Raw genomic sequence first — 19,864 nt, forward strand, 5'->3', positions numbered from 1 at the left:
TGAGCGTTCATTTTTTCAGCATTTTTGCGCCACGTGGGTTACTTGGGTTTCATACTGTTGATGGGCTCGTTTTGCTATTGCGCTGGACTTGTTATTACTTGCTATCATCGGGACAAATTTACTGTAACCGACTACAAAGAAATCGAAGCCCGTGAAAACAACAAAGCCGACTTTTTTGACTGAAGGCGCTACGAATAGTTCTAAATGTTAAGATTTAGTGATGTATTCTATACTCTGAATAAATGAATTTGAACAAACTACTCGTTGAGTAGCATCATTTCAACCTACTTATTTCAAAATCAGCCCTGTATGAGGCTATACGGATGAGTTTAAACACCCTGTCAGAAAAAAAGGATCGATCAAAAAAGAAATGTAAATCGATAAAACCATGTAAACATCAATTTGTCAGTATCAGTATGAATATTTTTCTAGTATTATTCCACTGATTCAATTGTAGAAACTGACCCGAAACCAATAGAAACTTGTTTAATAAAATGCAAAGTAAAAAGTACAACCAAGAATTAGGCGAATAACGATAGGTACAGTATTGAAACGTCGTTTTGGTACCATGCGGAATTGACACTTAGATCACTGATTAACGAGGAATCGGATCGAGATGAATGTCTTATCGACATAATGGTCGAATACGCATGGAGTAATAGATACAGATTTCCAAAGTATCGTACGATGTCCGGTATCACGCACTGCAAAGTGAAAGGAGCTAAGACAGCAGTGGGAGCAGAACACAGCTGTGCAGTGTAGAATTGACAGGAGTGACTGGTTCTGGAAGAATTTCTCAACTTCGATACAAGATGGCTGATCGTTGAAAAAATCGTGCAAAGATCTCGCCGTTTTGCGCCCAGTTACAGTCTCCGAGTGCCAAAATATTGTTAAATTCCGATTCGAGACAATGGTGTCCAAGAAACTGACTCCGATTTTCACTCTAACGATCATACTCTGTGCCACTTTCCTACCACATACTGTCGAAGGTAAGTTATCCAACATGGCGTCGTTTTATATCCGGATTCAAACTTTCACCGGATTTTGGTCGAACTTAATTATTGTTACGGTTCAATTCTTTTGCTAACCTTTGAGTAATTGTTATTCACCGGTAACGAATGGTCATCACCCCAGTAATTTTCTGCGTCAAGTGCATTCTTGCACGTATAATTTATGATAGATTTTAGTAGATTTGTTATTCTACGGGTCACCCATGGATGTAATTCAATGAATCGCAAGTGATTATTCGTTTCCAAAATCTTACACGAAGTTGTAGTATAAACAAAATTGAGATTCTACATTCATAAAAGATTATTTTGATGCAATGGTTTAATTTAGTTTCAAGTTTCTCAATACTGTACGTAATATGTATTATTCGCATGGATCCCAAGGCAAAACAAAGCATGCAAAACTTTTTTTTTGTGCATTTCATAAAGTCGTTGTCTCGTTTTAATTTATATGTTTCAAGAAACTTGTTAGCTTGGCCTGACCTGAAAACCCGGTGATATTGTTAATGAAGGTTGACGAATTACGAAAATCGGTTTATTCATAAGGAAAATGACTCTCGCTTACTTTTATTTGTGGAGAGTCAGAGACTTTGACTGTTAAGCTATTTTGTTGAAGAAATATTAATATGTTCGTTTATATGAAACGTTCCTTAATCAATCACTATTAATAAAATAAATATCAGCTTTTGTGAGAGTCCGAATCATGTTTCGACTGGATCGTTTTATAGGTCTAAAAAATGAAAATCATCATAAGATAATGACAACATAACCGTTTTCCGGCTTATCAAAGACTCTTGATGCTATCTTGAAATTGTTTCACAACGCTCCGATAAATTATGAATAATTAATGAAACTATACCAAGTATTTTCTGCACAGGTATCCTCAAGAGATGCGTTCAGTGCAGATCGAGGGGTGAATTGGGATCCTGCAAGGACAAATTCACGATGAATGCAACGCAGATTGCCGAAGAGCACGGAGTGGAGGCAGTTCCATGCGCCTCCGGATGGTGCGGAAAAATAATCGAGAGTCAAAATCTCAACAACGGTAATTTGCATAATTTACGTGAATATCGAATTAATGATGAACATAAGCTTATCAAAGTCTGAATCACGCATGTTATACGGAATATTGACTTTTCAACATCGCCGATGAAGAAGAATCTCGCAAGTGATAAATGTAATTGCGTATTTTCTTATCTGATCATATATTGACCATCCGGATGACATTACAAGCGTTTTCTGTTCTGCAAGGTTTTATTTCATAAGGTTTTAAAAGTTGGAAACGAAGGTACTTCAATTGTTGGACACTACTGGATTTTTCGATAAGCCGCAGGTGATTTGGCATTTGAAGAATGGTCAAATTCCCGAAAATTATTATAATAATAGCGTTGAACGTCGATAATACACTGAACGGGTAAATCTAATTCACATTTCATTTTTGACAGAATATGGAACAGCGACACAACGAATGTGCCTTCAGCGTGGCCCAGACGATTACGAGGAACGTTGTTCGAACACAATTTGGAACTACAAGAAGGTCTACATATGTTTTTGCCTAGGCGATCTTTGCAATGCCTCAACGAGAACAACTTTGCCCAGCATTACCTTGCTAATCGTAATTGGTTTTGTGGGAAGGTGGTTTATTTTATGATCATACGCACCAAGATAATCGTGACCATGTAATAATGTATAACGAAGTGCTACAGCCACAGAAAAGAAGTACTTTTAATTGGGAGTTTCGAACTGCTGCAGGGTGATAAAAGTGACCGCTTATAACGTACAAGAAGAGAATAATCGACGTCCTTCTGCGTGAAGGAAAAGGAATTTAAAATCCAAACGTTACACGTTTTATAATATGAGGTGATCGGTTTGGTGATGAAAAATACTCGATAATTTATGGTGGTAAAATTTCTTATCGTTTGGATCACGTTAGAAGAGAATCAATTCCCGTATGGTAAAGAAAATGTATAATGTTTAATTGGCTACATGATTATATAATTTTGGCAGCATAAATATGTAGTATGCTCCGTTTGAATATAAATACCTACATATATACCGTATTGCGAAAACTATACATGCATTGTGTGTATACCCATATACACAAATTATGTGTATTCTAATCAGTATAGTTTATAGCATTTATAAATAATGAACTGTGTATATTAATGTTAAAAAATATTGTCGTATTTCCAATGAATTGTTAATTTTATACAATGAATAAGTCTATAATGTAATCGATAATTATACTTATAATACTCATTCGTTTGTGTCCTCCAATTTGTATACTATATATATAATACAAAGTACTCGAGAAGTACCCGACGATTTTATAACGGGACGCCCAAACATGTATCGTATATGTATATTATATTATATTACGGATCTACCAGGCTGGGAAAATTTGTGCAAAAACAATTTATTGTTAAAATAAAATCGAAGACGGTTAAGTACGAAATAGTGAAAATTTGGTCGAGATGAATGCTGGAGCATTGTAATATAAGACACGAGAAATGATTTCTCACGTCCGTCGTTGTTCGTTTAATATAATCAATGTCCACGTTTCATTCCTTTTCTGTAAAACGGGGATTCTGGCCTCAGGCTGCTGAGGACGTGACCGTGCAATCCGTTGATCCTTCGTTCTTCCTGATTTCTGAGCAAGGCTCGCGCGTGAGGATAATCATCATAAAAAAGCTCTCCTCGGCCGTAAATGTACTTCACAGCCAACATCGCTTCCTCTCCTGTCAGAAGCAGAGGATCCGGATGATCTGTGGTCAAAATTACAACCTTGTCAGTAAACTTCCACAATGCAAAGTGCAAGAGTATTGAGGAAGAAAAAAAAATTGAAGCCCATCAATTTTTGGGAAGTAATTGTTGATTCAGAAGTAAAATCTCAAGTAGTAGGATTAATAAATATGAAATAATTGCATAATACGAAATTTTCTTCGTCGGTTGATTCTATTTTTCAAAAATCTAATCAAAAGATCACAAAACGCGATTTCTTCGAGCATTTGAGTATCAGGTATGAAATTGTCATTGGTATACCAAGCCCGTTGGAAAAATCCGGAGTTACGTGATCCTGAGAGCTGTATCCCAAGTCGTTGATGTCGATCGGTGGCAAGAAAACGCCGATGGGCCAAAGAGCTTCGGCATTTCCCGGTGATATCGTTCTTTCGCGCAAGGATCTCTCCGGAGAAGGGGCTCGATCGAACTGCTGGACTTCCTCCAGAGGCGTCGTTCTTACTCCTGGAATATAAGTTGGAGTTATTTCCATGCCATCGAAATAACGTCTTTCAGCAATTCTTCACACACTACGTACCGAATTGCCTTGAACTTCGTTCGCCATTTCTCCGTCCTACCGAGAGAAAGGACTTTTGCGCCACCGTGTTACCTGCTAGAAAATTGCGAACAATTTACCGATTCACGAACTGACAGAGTTATGGAGGAATGATCAGAATCTCTTAAATCTATTTAAGGTGTTCGAATTCTAGCGCGACATTTTTTTAAGTCATCTGAAGTAGCTTTCGAAATATTACTTGGATTCTTTTCTTTTCACTATAATGAACTTCTCAATCCTGAAATTAATAATTCAAATGCTGTAGATAAGTACCCTGAAATATTTGGAAATTTCCTTAAATTTTTTGAACCTTATACAAGTCGTTGAGATCTCGTGAAATCTACAGAAATCTTTGGCAATCGTACAAAATGTTTGGAAATGGTTGTTAAATCGGTTGAAGTCGTCTTAAATATTGTCAAGTAGTTATTGAAGTTACTGGAGATTGTTGAAGCAAGGAAATTTGAAACATCGGTAATCCCGAAGCATAGAAATTATTGAAATCCCGACAGAAAGGACTTGCAATAACAATGATAAAAAATCAGCGTCACACGGATGCAATTTTGAGTTAAATTGGCCGTGACATGAATTCGACGATTATTCATATCGTCGTGAGAATGCAATTATTACCATGAGTCGTGAGTCCGTGTTCATAGCTGTGAGGTGGGGACACAAATTTGACGTGTATGCTCGCAAGAGGAGCGGCTTGAATCGTCATTGAAGTCGTCAGCAGGACGAGAACCTTCAGCTGTAAATGAAGTGATGACAAAGGAAGAGAAACGGAAAGACATATGTAACAGAATAAGAGAGAAAATAAAAAAAAAAAAAACTTCGTGCGTAGTGTAGAATAATACAAGTATATGTATATTATGTTGAAATGCCGCAGGTATAATAATTCACAGATAAATAATTGTCAAAAGAAGGTGGTAGGTACGAAGTGAACCTTGAGATTGTAATGCGTGGACATTCGTTTAAACAACAACATCGATAGCCGCAGATAAACCTCTCGACGCGTGAAACCGAGCCTGAAGCTTGCGGTTTGTAGTTCAGTTCCCCGGCTGTTATCTGTCGAGGCATCGAATACGGGTCACAATCCAACTTCTGCACTGCACGATCAATGATTTGCATAATTTAATAGCTCGGCCGTGAGTCGTGGGCTTAAAATTTGTCAGCATTTATTGCAATATACACAAGAGCTGTTTCGGTGCATCGAAGGAGAGTCAAACATTTCGTGCCCGTTCATTTATTTACCCGGCGATGCAGTGGTTGCGAAACAATTTTTATTCAGACGAAACGACGTTGACGTTTCGAGTAAATTAACTGATTAATGGCACGTATTTATAATGAATATTCGATCATACGCTACCGCATATCCTGCACTGGCCTGATTTCATAATTGTATCGATGCGATGCGATGATTTCATTGGTTGATAATTGATTTTTATTTATCATTTAATCCGCTAATTTGCCTAATAATTCTACACACTACGAACGATTATCGAAGGACGCGACGCGTCGAAATTGATGGATGGAACTATCGCTATTGCAGTATAATAATTCGCTGGGGGATTTACGATATTGTTGCCCACAGAGGCGATTGAACTACCAACTATCAATGGACAAGCTTATTTGTTTCGATTGCTTAATAATAATACACCGTCCATAATCTATATACAATTCCGTACTCAACTTGTCGGACCTTGCTCCGATTTCACGCCATTTAGAAGCACCTTCAATTTGAATAGTTCATTTATGACTTGCGCTTCGCTCGATAAAATTGTTACACGTATATCACTTTCGATCTACATATGTATATTACACATTCGGGTTGATCCGGTCTGTTCGATTCAATTAGCCTCGAGTTTTCGCTGCAGATTAGAGTCGATTCGTTTATTTTCTTCTTGTTTCGAATTCTCCACCACTTCCAAGCTGTCTTCTTTAAACAGAGAAGTCACGCCCAAAAGTTAGAGCTTTGTGCAAACGTAAATTTTGTTTCTGGATTCAAACCAGTTGTTATAAAGAGGAAATTTTATGTTTAGATACGATTCGAGGCATTCACGTCAAATTAGCAGCCCATGTACCTCATCCTCTTCGATTTTAATGATTTTTTAGTATGATATTCGTACCGACCCAAAAAACGTCTCGGAATTTCCTTCAGATTTTATTAACCACCGGTGCAATTTCAAAAAGATCGAAAAATCAATTCGGAAACGACATTTTTAAAAATCTTAAAATTCACACTGGTTCTATGAACCAGAATATGATTTTTGAGCAACACACGATAATGGGATCTACTAATTTACTACTTTTGTCGTAAGTTTTTAGTTTTTCCATGTCGGAATTGTATTTATTTTTTCATTTTTTATATGCGATGATCTAAATTGATTGCAGCATCATATTTTTTTCATGATCTCGTGATCTATTCGGATCAGAGAGTCGAAAAAAAAATTCCAATTCTGACATGGAAACCTTAAAAACTTCTAAAAAAAAATAGTCAATATTGTGATCCCATTATCGCGTGGTGCTTAAGAATCATAATTTGATTCGTGCAATTTGTGTGAATTTTTTAAGATTTTTAAAAATGGCGATTTCAGAATTGGTTTTTCAATTTTTTTCAAATTTCACCGGTGGCTGAAAAAATTTGTACAAAAATTCCGAAACCTTTTTGGATCAGTATGAACATCGTGTTAAAAATATTATTAAAACGGAACAGAATCAGATACATGGATTGCTAATTTGACGTAGAATGCCTCACAGATACTCTTATCGAAAATGCCCGAATTTAATTAAAGTCTGTAAGAAGTTGGAAATCGTGGACAAATTACTAAAGTAAAAAATTTCAACCCGTTTCCCCGACAGTTTGAATTTCAATCCGTCATAATTGGATAATTTGCAAAATTGATATTTTTTTACCCGAGCTTTTTCATTACGGCAAGGTATGAAAGTAAACCGTTTGCGAGTTTGTTTCGCTACATTGAACATTAATTAAATTATAATCTCGAACCTGAATTATACAACAAACTTGTTATGGTAAATTTTTGCAATTATGTACGTAACTCAGAACACTTTGTACAACACAGTGCAGTTCTGCTTTAGCCGCATACCATAGACGCACTCAACCGCGAAGAGCATTTTTTCGTTTTCAGTGCGTCTTCGCAATACCTTCTTACGATTATACTGCAGGGTTAACGGAACCGATGAACTCACCGTCGAATGAAAAGTCCAATACGTTGGAATATAGGATCTGGGAATCACCGAAATATTAAAAACAAATCACGTCACGTATGATTACCTACAATAATTGTAACCATCGATTGAGAAATGACGATATAATTGAACGTGAATGGGCATAATTGAAAACCAATGCTATAATCTGGTAAGCATCGAAAACTAAGGTGAATGAATAATTTCCGCAGATTACGGAATACCGAGAGGAAGAGTTGAGCATTGGCGTGCAGAGCCGCAAGTATTCAGAAATTAGAACGAGGGAGCTACGGAGTAGAAAGATTTACGAGTGGAAAGGAAAGGAAAGCAACATTGTGCGATAGTTGGCCGCTTCAATTAAACTGACCTGTCAATAAATTCATGAAAGCAGCTGCGGGTTACAGAAATCGGTGTTGTCACATCCACGGCGTTTATATAAATTATACAGCCTTCGAAGATAGCGAGGCGAGGATAACACAGATTTCTTCTAAAAAGAGATTGCAGAATCGCAATAACTATCTCTATTTATACGTATGTGCAACAAACGGGCATTGTGCTGAATTATTGTTATACAAAGGTGTAAAGCCTTTCGGTACACCTCGTTACCATTGCACGTAGAACGTAACCACCCTAATTCTCGATGACTTGCAAGTAAAGATTTGTCAAATGAATTACGCCGCATTATCTCTCGATTCATTGTTCGTCGTTTCTCGCAACGTCCGATTACGCGTAACGAGAGCGTGAAAGAAATGTGTAGAAAGAAAAGAATGTGGAACGCTGCTCAATCGCAATCAGGTATAACGTACGTCACGTACCTTTTGTTGTAAACAAGGCACTTTCATTGGGCGACAATTGCGCAAGCTTGACAATTCGCTAACAGTCGGATAATTTGTCGAAAAAAAAAAAAACGAGTTGAAATAAAGAGTCGAATACGAACGACTGATTAGTTGGTATTTTTTCTATAGCAGACCGCTGAAGTTCTTAAGTTTGAACTGGAATGGAATTTGAAAGCTTAGTTGGACGAAGAAGAGCGTTAGAGGTGGACTCACGTTTTTGTTATAATATGTCGGTGCGCAAAAAAATAGTCAGTATTGCGCCAGCAGAATCTATAGCAATTACAGTGAGATCAGATTTTACCCAGTTTTACATTTTAGTCATAATTAGGCTGGAAGTATAGTTATCCCAACTGACGTACCAGCTACAATCATTTTTTTTCTATATGAAAGAAACTTGGTTCTCCAGACGGACAATAAAAAAATAATTCCGACCATCGGCTGTTCAGGTTTTCTAGTTTGTTGAATATCAATACCAATTGATGATAGTTGTGTAAATATGAACCTGATTAAACATGAGAAAAATGATTACGATCAATGTCGCCATCAATGAAGTAGAATTTAACGAAACTAAAAGTCCTCATCCCCGTCTGATTTTGTTGGTTAACCAAAAAGATAATTTTTCTCACAAAACATCCCCATTCCTCGTTCAATTCTAATAATAAACGGTTGGTTTTAAACGTAAATAAATTTCCTACAAACCAACCGATTTAGATTTTCGGTGAGGATAATGAATTTCTTGATGAATCATAAGTTCATCATCTGCGAATTTATACGATTGTAGGAACGTGATTTTTTTTCCAAGTATCGATCAGTTTAAGAAAAAAATTTGTCTCGGATAATTTACAAGGGATTCATTTATGAATGCGGTAAAAACATTTTTTATTACTATCTGACAAATCACACATGGGAATTTTCGGTGAAGAAGTAGTAGATTATGTGATTTTTTTTTTAACATTCCTAATAAAAGATGGTATTCACGATTGAAATTGAAAGTTTTTCGATTTCTTAGCTTCAGATGCATTTTATTAAAGCTTTTGTTCCGCCACGTTTCTGTTTCAACACATTTCGGACTTGACTGTACCTCTCACGCAGCCTTAAAACTATCTAGAAATTATGTGTCGAGCCGTTCAAACCGGCATAAAACTTGGAGAGTTCAACTTTATACTTTAATTACCTCATTCGTTTTCAATGCGAATAAGCTACCGATGCAGATCCGGTTCAACAAATCAGAAATGCAGATATATGTCTGCAACGTGTACGGCGTTTCCACTTCGGACGCGTTTCGATTCAGATCTGACCCTTGTAAACCGGTCGAAGCAATGGCTGTAAGATATGCACGAGTGCATGATACATACGTCATATACTAGGTATAGACTTATCGCAAGGTGAGTGCGCGTTGCGTCATTTATAATATGATATCGTTTTGTTTATCACAACTTGCATTCAAGTTTTTCATGCTCTAAAGAATACGACGATTTTAAATTATAAATTAAACTTTGATCCTTACAATTTGAACCGTGTGAAAATCAGAGATAGCTTAATATCAGTGATTAAAATTTTTCTTTTACGCAATCGTTTCTTGAAGAGTTCCTATGATATTCATACTAGAAAAAATTTTAAACATGACTCGAAATCGCAAAGCTTTTCCAATCCAGATCAAGAAATTCTAAATTCTGTGTAATTCATTCATGTTTACGAATTGTTGAAAAATACATTATCTAGGTAGTTTTTCAAACTAGTTCAATGTGAATATCCAAAAGCATTTCACCCTGGTCTCTGGGACGAGCTTTACCAAGAACTTTCGCGACTATATAATATAAGAGGTCTCCGAGAAATTGGTTTCAGCAGGCTGGGAAATCCTTGGCACTTTTCGCAGGAGTGGTAACTGAAACTTTCCTCAAATTGAGTCACGCACGCTTCAAGGTTGATGTTTTTTTTTTTATAAAATTTCAATTTAAACTTGAGTATTATACATTCCCATACGCGTGGGCTGAGTTGTTTTACATCCAGCTTGCAGATAGCATCTCGATTTCACTCTCCTCACCTCTTTGCCATCCCTTTTTTTTTTTCAAACCAATCATAAATTCAGTACGATCGGCTCCAGATTTCTCATCAGCATAATCCATACAAGTACGACGGGAATCACAACGGGGCTTAAAATTGATTTGACTTTTTTTTTATAACGTATTCAATTTTATCGATTACAGGAAACGACCAACGATTTTCACGCCTTAATGAGTATACACCTGATCAAATTCGCGCAAAAATTAATAAAAGTCGCAATAAGTAATACAGTACGTGTTATATATATTATGCATGCACGCAGGATATACATGAATGTGCACAGCTCGCAAGTATTGTATCTCATATATCACTGTACATACGGAAGACACATGGAGGCACTTTATACTAGTATCGATGTTACACAAATACCTTTGAAAATTTATTGAAGAAGTGCAAGTATATACGTAAGATGTGAAGCAACAGTCACGTGAATTGGCCATGCAACGAACTGCGCAAGGTTCACGTGCAACTTCCAACTTATATGGCATAATATCTCATCGACTCTTCAGACTTCGGGACTGATGCTTTTTTTTCAACAAGGTTCATTACGATACCAAGAAAGGAGACGGTCAGAGTTGAGACGCTTTTGATGAAATTATTAAAATACGCGCAGAAATTTCTTGCAGACTTTTAAAGAATTCAGTTTTACAGTACATATCTTCCAATAAAATTTGTCAAACGTATATCCCGGAATGTGCGAGAGAATTAGAGGTTAAAAAATAGCCGGCTCTTTCATAATCCATCTTTCATCTTTGTCACAGGTGAATCGGAGTAAAGCGATCATACATCGTGAGTTTTTTGAACAGTGAAACGACCCGTGCGCCTGATACAGGCAACCGGGATCACATGTCCGAGTTGAGCACCGTATCCCGCCATCGCATTATTGCGCCGAACATCTGAATCTGACGACAGTTCTACTCTTGATTTTCTCATTATTGTCTTTGTTTATTGTCCGAAATCAATTTTTCATCATTTTCCGCATGTTGCATTATTCAGACTATTTTGACAAATAATGTTTGTTACGTTTGGGACGTCCGTGGTGCTCAACCTAAACACGAGTTGTAACTCCGGTTGCCTGCTTCAGGCGCACGGATCGTTTCGCTGTTAGAAAAACTTACGATATGTCGATATATCGTTGAGAATATATGTATCCGTATTACACAGATCCGAGCGATATGTATAATGCACGGGGAAGCGGGATTACATTAATGATTTCGCCATATACGACGGGGACTAGTAAACTAGACGGTCTGTTGGCTCGGGCATAGATCGCATGAAAGTCATTGTACTTTGTTAGATCAGGCAAGCATTGAAACAACGTTCACGAGACGTGGAACAGACGTAAGTTTTTTGGTTTTTCACACAACATGAGCTATGCGAGACTCCCTTGAACTCCAGCTTTCAGCAATTAGAATCAATCCTCGTTACAGTATCGGCTGACAGTCGAACAATTGCCAATTGGCGTGCATTGTATTGCACAATAATTGCCGTTTCGAGATTACTCCAGACGCTTTAACACTCGCTTGCTGGTTGTCCGTGTCTTTCCCGGCCCGAGAAGAGACTGAATTGCAAAAACTGGATCGCTGCACAGAGCTGATTAGCAACTCTGCGTACAAAATTTCGCAATTTACTTCGCAGAACTAACACCTACGCATTAGATTCATTCTGCGCATGCGATTCCGTATTCGCAGATGCTGAACCCTGCTACGGATCCATTTACGACACAGGCGAATATAATTGCGGCATGATTTTCTTGCGAGGCTCGAGCAGTTAAAAGAGATCTTAAAATTGTAGAAGAATTCAATAAGGCTGTAAGTCCCATGTTTGTTTTTTTTTTTTTTTTTTTTTTTTGGAAAACATTTTTTCCTAAATAACACTTACAGCTTGTATAAATTCTCGTTTGTCGGCCAGTTTTGAGGAAAAATATTCACCAAGTCAATGCGGCTGCCGCAGCCTTACAATAAGTAAATATATCATTCAAGCAAGGGGGATAAAAATGAAAAGAACAAATTCCGAGAGCGAGCGTTATAGGTATGTATTGAGTTCAAGGGTTAAACCAGTTTTCTCTTGGAATTGGCTTGCAACGTGATACTTGCACGCTTGTCAGTCTGGCAGAGAACAATGCAGCCGTGAACCACGTGCGTAGAATATATCGCGTTATCACGATAAACGTAAAATGCATTACTTGGTGCACCAAACTCACCGCGGGAGTGTAACGTGCGCTTGCAACCTGGCTATAAACTTGAAGATAAACCTACCAGATAAACTCAGTTCCGGGTTCTTAACTACATACGCATGTAACTCCAGTGAGTAATTGTCTCACGGTAATTTGTTCATTCGCGGAAAAATTCACTCGACTCGTGTAAGCTCAACGGATTTTGTCAGGTTGTTACATGCAAACGAATCTCTGCGCTGGATATATCATCCCCCAAAAACAGTTTCAACTACAGCATTTCACCGAATTTTTATGAACTTCGATGATTCTCTATATTCTAGTTTTGACATTAGAAAAAAAAAACTGTCACCGTTCATTACTGGATCACAAATAAACACAATTATACTTTGTAATTGATTTCTTTAAACTTGCTTGGAAAATATAAATTTTTACCGAAAAATCGCTACACTTTTGCTAAAATTTTATTTCTGGCAATATTATATGGCTACCAAGTGTTTATTCTTGATAACTGCGGTGAATTTAGAAAAAAAAATCTTCAATTAAACTCTCGATCAAAATTTTTCTTCTCTGTTCAAGCATTTTAGAATTATAAATACAGAGGGATGATTAAATCTAAGGTTTGGAAAACAAGTCACTTCCATTTTTCAAATGCAATATATTCTAATTGTGTGTAACAATAGAACACATGCTACCGTTATTGCGTAGGTGTATTTATGTTCGTAGTCAGTTATAATCCGTCAAGTGCTAGGCTGACATTCTGTATACCCGCAGGGTTGTTCCATTTACAGCTATCTGAGACAAGGGCAATCGGATTATACAATTAACTTTGTTTTCTTGCATTTTTTATCCACTTCCACAGTTACAAGACCAGTGATATCACTATTTCATAACCTGTCCTTTTGCTCCCTCAAATCATACCCACTGCAGATATTTCTAAAATCATTTCCTCCATTAGCGTAAAATTTATAAAACGAGACCCATTTATCAATAGTTGCTTCTGATTTTCGATTGCAATAAATTGAGAATAATTTGTTTCACACCGGAAAACGAATTTTCCATTCAAGTCCTTTCAAAAATGACCCGGAGGAGAATATATATGATTTGATTTACGTTTTAGGATTATTAGATCCAAATTTCGTCGGTGTCTTACCTGATTCGTCCATATACCATTTCTAGATCTGATCAGATTGCAGAGGCGTAATTATATCGCTATACTTGCTTTTATCAGATCTATTTATAAATCAAATATGGTTAGATCTATTAAAGTCCAATCAGGTTTATAAATTATGTATGGCTGGATCAGACTAGTTAGAGATAAGATTTTAATCTACTTAAATCTAATCAAGTCTAACAATAAGTGAATCAAATCATATCTGTTCGAATAAAGTTTCGTTTTAATTTTCGACAATTTCGAACTACAAAACAGTTCGTCAGTTACTTCAACGGTTCTTCCGCAGGTTTAATCCCATGTTCATTATTTATATAAATTTGTATACATAGTACTCTACTATTTTGCAACACAATATTTTGCACACTTCGACGACAAGTAATCAGTTTTATTCTAAAGGTCCATCAATTGCCTTTTACCCACACGCCTGACAGTATTTCAATATATGTAGTGATTTAGTAATGAAAATTTTGTGGTGCAAGGTCTGTAAACGATAGTGGTTTCTGATTTCATTGTCAGTAGGTAAGTCAGTCGTTCGCCGAGTCCAAAAAAAAGTAATCGAAACAAAACGATCAGGAGTGAATCGTCATGGTCAAATCGATAATCTATAACTGAGCCTGGACAAGTACAATTCACTCCAAAGCCTTGAGTGACTGGATCTCAAATATTGCACACCGTTTCTATAATCCATGTTGAACTGGTTTGCGCCCTAAGAATCAGTAACGGTGCGTTTTAGATAAACGTTTGCAAAGAAAAATATCCGACTGCAAAAGTTAGACGAGATAATACAGCGTTTTTTGTTCTGCCGCGGCTGTAATTTGTCCAACGGTAATCGTTTGCGATAAGTCAGCAGCAATTAGGGGCCATTACTCCGTGCACATTGCAGCCAAACTCCTGCTCACAATTGGCGAGAATCTAAAACCACGGCTGAAGGAAAATTGCAACGAACAATCGGGAATCCGGTAATTGAAATAACTCCTGCATTTACGATGGCAAGTCTGGTATAAGAATTATGGGTATAATTGTCGGGCCCAGAAGCGCGTGCTGACAGACCTGGGCAAACTTCAAGACGGTGTGTAAAATGCGTCTAACAGACTTTCGCCTTCCGTTCACCACGAAGACACCTCGTGCCTCAAACAATCTCATCACCCGTTGCAACTCGTATACAACGTGGGAAAAATTGCATAATTTTGCCGGTGGCTAATTCTTCGAGGAACACTGTCACGGCTGTACGAAGTCATTGATCGAACTATATTTATGTCACTTCGGTCCACCTATGACGCAATTAATCCTAACTGTACGCTGACAATTTAATTCTTACTTGCATCTTACTTGGAGTAAATTTGGATTTTTCTTTAAAATTACAAATCGCAAACCGTTTTTTAATGCTCAAAATTTGACACCTTGTCATTATTCACCTACAGCAGTTCAGCTTTTACAGTGTTATTTATGTTTCGTTTCATCAGCGACGAATTTTATACAATACAAATACAACGATTGCATCAAATGTGAACTGAAAAAAATTATATTTTCAATTTTTCATACCGCGCGAACGTTTCTCAATTTCGAATATTTTTATCAATCTTTTTTTTTACTTGGTGGGATCAGTATGACGACGAGTAAGTGAGTAAGACTTCATAAATCATGGCAGACCTTTTAATAGCACTTTAAGTCAGATCAATTACGATGCATATCAAACTTCCGTAGGTTGAGCTGTCAAATAATTACGCGCTAAGTCGTTTAAACCGATGATTAATCCAGCTTCGAGTCACACTCGCAAACCGCTCTAAAGAGTCGAGCAAGTTATCACAAATTTGTGTAAAATCCGAACATTTTTACCTGACTCAAAGAACTGATTCACCGCAGTCATTTCAAATAAATAAAACAGAGCGGAATGGTTGTCTAATGATTTCTTAAGCAACTTATTACTTGATCAAACTTACCGTCATCATTATACCGTTGCAGTTTTTGTCAAACCGATAAATGCAGATTATAATCCAAGGCTCGAGCGTTGGAGCGGATATCACCGGGATAACGAATACTCACGAATCGCGGTTGAGAAGGTGTGTTCGATGTCACAGGATCAGTTCGGAACTGATCCAGTTCTCGTATCGTGAGAGAATGCCGTTTGCACTTTGCTGTTTGCTGGCAGAGGAGCTCCCGCCTGGTGTATATCGCATTCAGTTATACTCATCCAGCCCCTTGGCTACCTTCTACCTTGGACTTAGAGGGGGGGGAAAGCCCACCTGGGCCTGATTTGCGAAGGACTGTAGGGACCACTGCATGACTTTCATATCGTAGCGATCCTTCGATACTGCAAGGATAATTCTAAGATTCGATCTGTCAATCGCTGATGTGAAAAATTTGAGACTCGGAGCAGTTCGAAGACGCATTGAAAACCAACGAGAACGAGTCTAGATCCGATTCTGCTCTATTCGTACTAAATTTATAACTTCCTGGAGTAGAATAAATAAATTCGAGTGAAACCAACTTCCAATTAGTTAAAACAGAGAACTAGGCTGCCGTATGAATTACCTAATTCGGAAATTACGACAGACTCTGTTATAATCGAGTTGGTATAATTAGGATGAAGGCATTTCAAGCATGCACGCGTACAAGCTTGCGTTACAGTTCTTTCAACATCCAACTCGTATTAGCGGGGATTACGAAGGTGATCATATTTAATTACAACTTCATTCTCGCATCTGTCTGTCTCCAGAGAACGAAGATATTAGCTCATTACAGCCGACAATGAATCCGATCGGTAATAACTAAATCAGTTCTTTAAGTGTTATTGTGTCGTGATCAGCGTTATATCAGTCGTTAATTATCGGTAGCGTCGCTCATGATATTTTCATTTAACCAGCTATTGATCACGACCTACAAATCTTTCGGATAATTACCTCGTGCTCATACTTATAAGAAAAGTCGAAGGCTCCGGACAAATTGGTTCGCGGGAAGATTAATCGAAGTCGTATAATAAACGCGTCAGAATGCTGGCATTTAAGTGTACGGATCTTGTATCGTGAACTTTGTGTGTGAAAGTAAAAGCCTAACAGTTTGGGAGAGGTTTTTTGTCTGTTGATATTCATAAAATTCACCCAAACCGATCACCCGATTACTTGTTACAGTCATGCTGCAGTCGTCTCGACTGTTTTTTTGTTTGAGCTTCAATGCAAAAAAGGCACAGATCTGTTCTCCGTGCAGCAAAGATAAAAAAACCAGTTTCTAGAGCATTTCCGTGATCGATACTCCGAAATTAGGATCCTGAAAGTCTTGATCCCGCAACGACAAATGAAGGTGGACCAGTATAATTGGAACTAGACTGCAAGTGTAGGTGTTGGACTTTCCAGTTGACTCAACCAACTTCGGACACTTTTTTTTTTTTTTTTTTTATCAGGGTAGAATGATGAAGGATATGCTAGTATGCAGTGGGAGCAAATTAAAACAATGCAGCGAATCTATATCCCGAAGTAGCCGATATCTTGAATATTACTTACGCGATGTATTGCGGAAAGCACCGAAATGCAGAAGACTTTATAAAAAAAAATGTCAGCTGAGACTAGACGTTCACATTTTTTGCTGGACTATCAAGTGTCCTTAGTTTTTACATTATTTCCGGGTGAAACTTTTCTTAAAATCGAATGTTTTATGCTCGTAAAGCCTCCGGAGTGAATATCGAAGACCAATCGACGAAGTAATTCCTCAATGTCGTTTAATTATAACGATAATCTTACCTTCGGTAAGAGAGAATGATTATTCTTCCAATCATAACTGACAATGGGCATAATTCAGGTTGCTTGAATAATTGGATATAAGATGGTATTATATAGTCTGTCACCGATTGCTTATTAATATAATTAATCAATCGACGTCAATTCTTAAAAATCTCCAGATTTCTTCTACATTTTTACGTGTCAACGGTTTCGATTATCATAGGAGTCCGGTATACAAGCGAGAGATGCGAATAAACATATCGCAGATTGATCTTGACGGATTAGGTCAAATCTTTTTTTTTTTAATTCTTCCTCGTTAATTTATGTCAGTCCATCGCACAAATTTTCGAGAAGTTGCATTCGTGCAGGCGAAGTTAGTAGGACGTAAACGATTAATTATTTCTAGTTCTACTTTGTGTCTTGTGCCCGAAATTGAAAACCGTGGATGCGATAATACTGTGAGAAACAACTTTTTCGGTTTGATTTTGTTGCACGCTCCTTTTTCAAGGCCTTTCAAAAAAGCAAACTAATTCATTATGATCAGAGCGTGTAAATTTAAATACCATCATTTATTATAATACAGGAATGGAATAGGGACACGTACGCAATATTTCATACGTATAATCGTATCACCGATCTCAGTTTCAGTCACAATCTAGATCATCGGTTGTACCATTGTCACGTCTAACAATGCCACTTCGTGTGATCCGATTAGGTCTATAATCTATACACAAGGGCCATGTAACAATATACGTATAAATCGTAAGAATAAACTAATTTTTTTTTTTGTTCGTATGTAGTAATATCTATACCAATAATATATTACAGGTACTTTAGTTGTGGAAAATGACTAGTCCAAGATTATACGTTTACGGTACTGAAAGTGCATAGATTGAATATAATTCGAATACGAGGCTATATTATACTTATATTTTTGCATGTGTTAGCTGCTCTGTAGGTAAATTATTCTGCAGTCTCATTCGCATAATTTACACATTTATTTGTGCCACTTTATCAAATCAACGCTTTTCATGTATACTGCATACTTTCCGAGGTATAAGCGGTGTAACTGCGCGGTGTCTTATTAATTGCTTTTAAAGGCCGTCGACTTCGCACAATTGCTCAGGATTGACGTAAATGATTTGAGAATTTCGCCTACAGCAGTGCGTCGTATGTTCGATACATTAATTCCATGTTCCGAAGCCAATCCAATTAATTCCACATGTGGAGCATGATTAACCGGCACTTATTTCTAATTGTGTCCCCAGGTGCGATTTTTCGATATTTCTCCAATGTCAATGATATAGGTATGATGTTGTGTAACGCATTTTAATGGTAGAATATACACTATTTTACAGATTATAGTGCGCAATGTCTTTATCAGAAATTTAGTAACTATTTCTTCACGTACGCTTCGATTACAATCTGTAATTTGCAATAGCTGAAATATATAATTTTAATTTCCCATTCTATTATTTTCATTTCATGCTAGGACCCTGTATTTTCTCACAGTTACAAAATGTAAGCAACTGCAGCTTTCCTCCACGTGAATTCACAATCGGAAAATCAATGTCATTCGGTCAATCACCTTTAGTTTAATCCTAAGAAATCAAGTTTAATTTGTCCAGTATTATTGCTAATAATATATAAATGTTGCACATTGTTGTGAAATGTTATTATTGCCAGCGATAAAATAGAGTTTGCACAACTGTTAATAGAAATTCATAAATTACAAGCATTTCCAAAAGATAAACTACACATGTAGGAGGTCAAGAAGAATCGACGGAATCCCTCCGAAAAAAAGTCGAAAACTAAACTTCAGTAATGCATTGTTCAGTACAGCCTGAATGAAATCAACAGAATAGAAGTCGTTTTTTTAAAGAACTTGGGAAGTTTGCAAAATAAATAACAAAACCTATATAGTGAACGATGAAGAAATCCTGGACAACTTTCATAATATTAAGAATAATCTGTAAAAATACAAAACAAACTGTTGAGATTTTCACAATTATGAAAATTGTCACAGAGGTTTCTCATAATAATACAAAATATATCTGAAAGATTTGGGGTGTAATTTCTTTGAAAAATATGGTGAGATTTGCAGAAAAATATGACCACCAGAAATTCAAGGAGCTATGTTTGTTGCACTGTTACGTGTCGAATAATTTGGAACACACACCTACTTTACTCAGTAGTCATTTAAAGAATAAGTATTTTATCTTAATGGTCTTTTTGTAGCCGTAAAACTTGCATACAAAATTTTTAGTTCAGTACATTTTGTATAATCAGTTTATAATCATCATGTTGAAATGGTGGAATGTGATGGAAATTGATGACTGAAATCACTAATTAGGCATTTAAT

At 36.9% G+C, this 19,864-nt stretch overlaps 2 protein-coding genes across 2 annotated transcripts; one reads left to right on the forward strand and one right to left on the reverse strand.

Annotated features, from left to right (window-relative positions):
• The first annotated feature begins 729 nt into the window (after positions 1-729).
• Positions 730-3,407, forward strand: LOC107217551. Its single transcript, XM_015655117.2, has 3 exons — positions 730-989; positions 1,885-2,052; positions 2,453-3,407. Exons 1-3 carry the CDS (start codon positions 911-913, stop codon positions 2,656-2,658), a joined length of 453 nt encoding a protein of 150 aa, XP_015510603.1. The 5' UTR covers positions 730-910; the 3' UTR covers positions 2,659-3,407.
• On the reverse strand, positions 2,571-15,957 carry LOC107217555. Its single transcript, XM_015655123.2, has 5 exons — positions 15,730-15,957; positions 4,969-5,086; positions 4,324-4,398; positions 4,050-4,250; positions 2,571-3,772 (listed from the first exon to the last, which is right to left on the reverse strand). The coding sequence occupies exons 1-5, from the start codon at positions 15,736-15,738 to the stop codon at positions 3,555-3,557; spliced, it is 621 nt and encodes a 206-aa protein (XP_015510609.1). The 5' UTR covers positions 15,739-15,957; the 3' UTR covers positions 2,571-3,554.
• Positions 15,958-19,864: the final 3,907 nt, after the last annotated feature.

Source organism: Neodiprion lecontei, chromosome 6 (genome assembly GCF_021901455.1).
Source record: "Neodiprion lecontei isolate iyNeoLeco1 chromosome 6, iyNeoLeco1.1, whole genome shotgun sequence".
NCBI lineage: Eukaryota > Metazoa > Arthropoda > Insecta > Hymenoptera > Diprionidae > Neodiprion > Neodiprion lecontei.